Raw genomic sequence first — 1,313 nt, 5'->3', positions numbered from 1 at the left:
TCCTTTCCCTTTCTGGGAAATCGCTTTTTCTCTTCCCTCTCTCCAAGTCGGAAGTGCCTCCTTCTGTTTTGCCTGTGTCAAGGGCCTGCATCTCCCTGCATCCCCGGAGAGCCTGAAACCACTTTGGCTGAACTTTCCCTGCTGCACTGGGCTCCCTGTTTGCTCTCAGCTGAGGTGCCACCACCTGAACCTGCTCCCCGCCCTGCTTGGCTGTTCCCAGTGCTCAGCCAAACCCCTGGGGATAAAAAAAGGCTCCTGAGATAAAAGTGCAAATGCCTCTCCTGTCCCACAGCAGCGCCCAGGGCATTGAAAACCCCGTGTTCGAGGCGGTGCCATCGTCGAGTGTGGAGCCCCGGCCCCGGCCCCAGCTCTCCTATGTGGCCAGCAGGCTGCCCTCTGAGTCCGGCCGGCATCTGCTCTCGGAGCCCAACACCCCCCTGTCACCCCCTGGTCCCGGGGACTGCTTCTTCCCAACCCTGGGTGAGTGATGGGCAATGCTGAGCCCCTGTGAGACCGCAGGAGAGGTGGGGAGGAAAGGGGAAGGTGAGGGGTTAAATATCAGTGACACACTTTGTGTTGTGTGGGACATCAAGTCCCATGGCTTAAAAGAGGAGAAGGACCTAAACTCTCTGTTTTCCATGCAAAAGTAGCGTTTGGCCACTTCCTGAAATAATATCCCTTCAGCTGTAGGCTGGACTAATACCCCTGGTCTGCCCTTTTCCAGATCCTGTTCCTGACTCACCAAATTCCTTGAAAGCCTGAAGACCCCAGAGGAAGCCACATCCTGCAGACCACACCATGCTCACCAAGACAATACACCCCAGAGGGTGGCAGGGCCAGGGGCAGCAAAGCCTTAAGAAATGAAGCTGTGTGCAGGATCCCTGCCCTTGTCTCCCATCCTGCCACTGCCCTGGGACTGGAAGTGAACCTCTCTTCCTCGGATTTCAATTTTTAACTACCTGTTTCCTTGGATAAGTGCATGGCTCTGTACTGCTCACATTTTACAGACTAGCTGAAAGTTGAGGATGTGGAGATGGAAGGATGTCGTGCACCTGCAGACTTCCCTGAGGATTAACTTATTGCCAGGGTTTAAGCTCTGCAACATCAACACATTTCTGGATCCTTGACTGAACATCCTCTCTGGGAGTGGATGGTAAAACATTTTATTCAGCATGGAACAAAACAGGATCACCAGCCAACCTTGTACTACCTTTCTCTTTGCAAAACAGGAAGGGGAGAGGCTCCCTGCTGCCACCAAAGCCTTCTTTCCTTACCAGCCTTTTAAAATGGCCATGGACTTGTGATGCTGCTGC

General features: G+C 53.5%; 2 protein-coding genes across 7 annotated transcripts in view; one reads left to right on the top strand and one right to left on the bottom strand.

The window, feature by feature from the left end:
• The window catches only part of CUNH10orf54 (chromosome unknown C10orf54 homolog), a 10,172-nt gene extending 8,994 nt beyond the window's left edge, over window positions 1-1,178 (top strand). For both annotated transcript variants that reach the window (XM_017746351.1, XM_008642734.2), the window contains 2 exons: window positions 293-480; window positions 725-1,178. In XM_017746351.1, the coding sequence (XP_017601840.1) occupies window positions 293-480; window positions 725-762 (226 nt within the window). In that variant the 3' untranslated portion in view covers window positions 763-1,178. The remainder of the gene's footprint in view (window positions 1-292; window positions 481-724) is intronic.
• CDH23 (cadherin-related 23) overlaps window positions 1-1,313 on the bottom strand; it is a 175,373-nt gene that overhangs the window by 27,850 nt on the left and 146,210 nt on the right. The gene's annotated exons all lie outside the window — the stretch shown is intronic.

The sequence above is a fragment of the Corvus brachyrhynchos genome, unplaced genomic scaffold, assembly GCF_000691975.1.
Source record: "Corvus brachyrhynchos isolate BGI_N302 unplaced genomic scaffold, ASM69197v1 scaffold279, whole genome shotgun sequence".
Lineage (NCBI taxonomy): Eukaryota > Metazoa > Chordata > Aves > Passeriformes > Corvidae > Corvus > Corvus brachyrhynchos.
The sequence above is the reverse complement of the archived record's forward strand: the minus strand, read 5'-3'. Positions and strand labels throughout refer to the sequence as shown.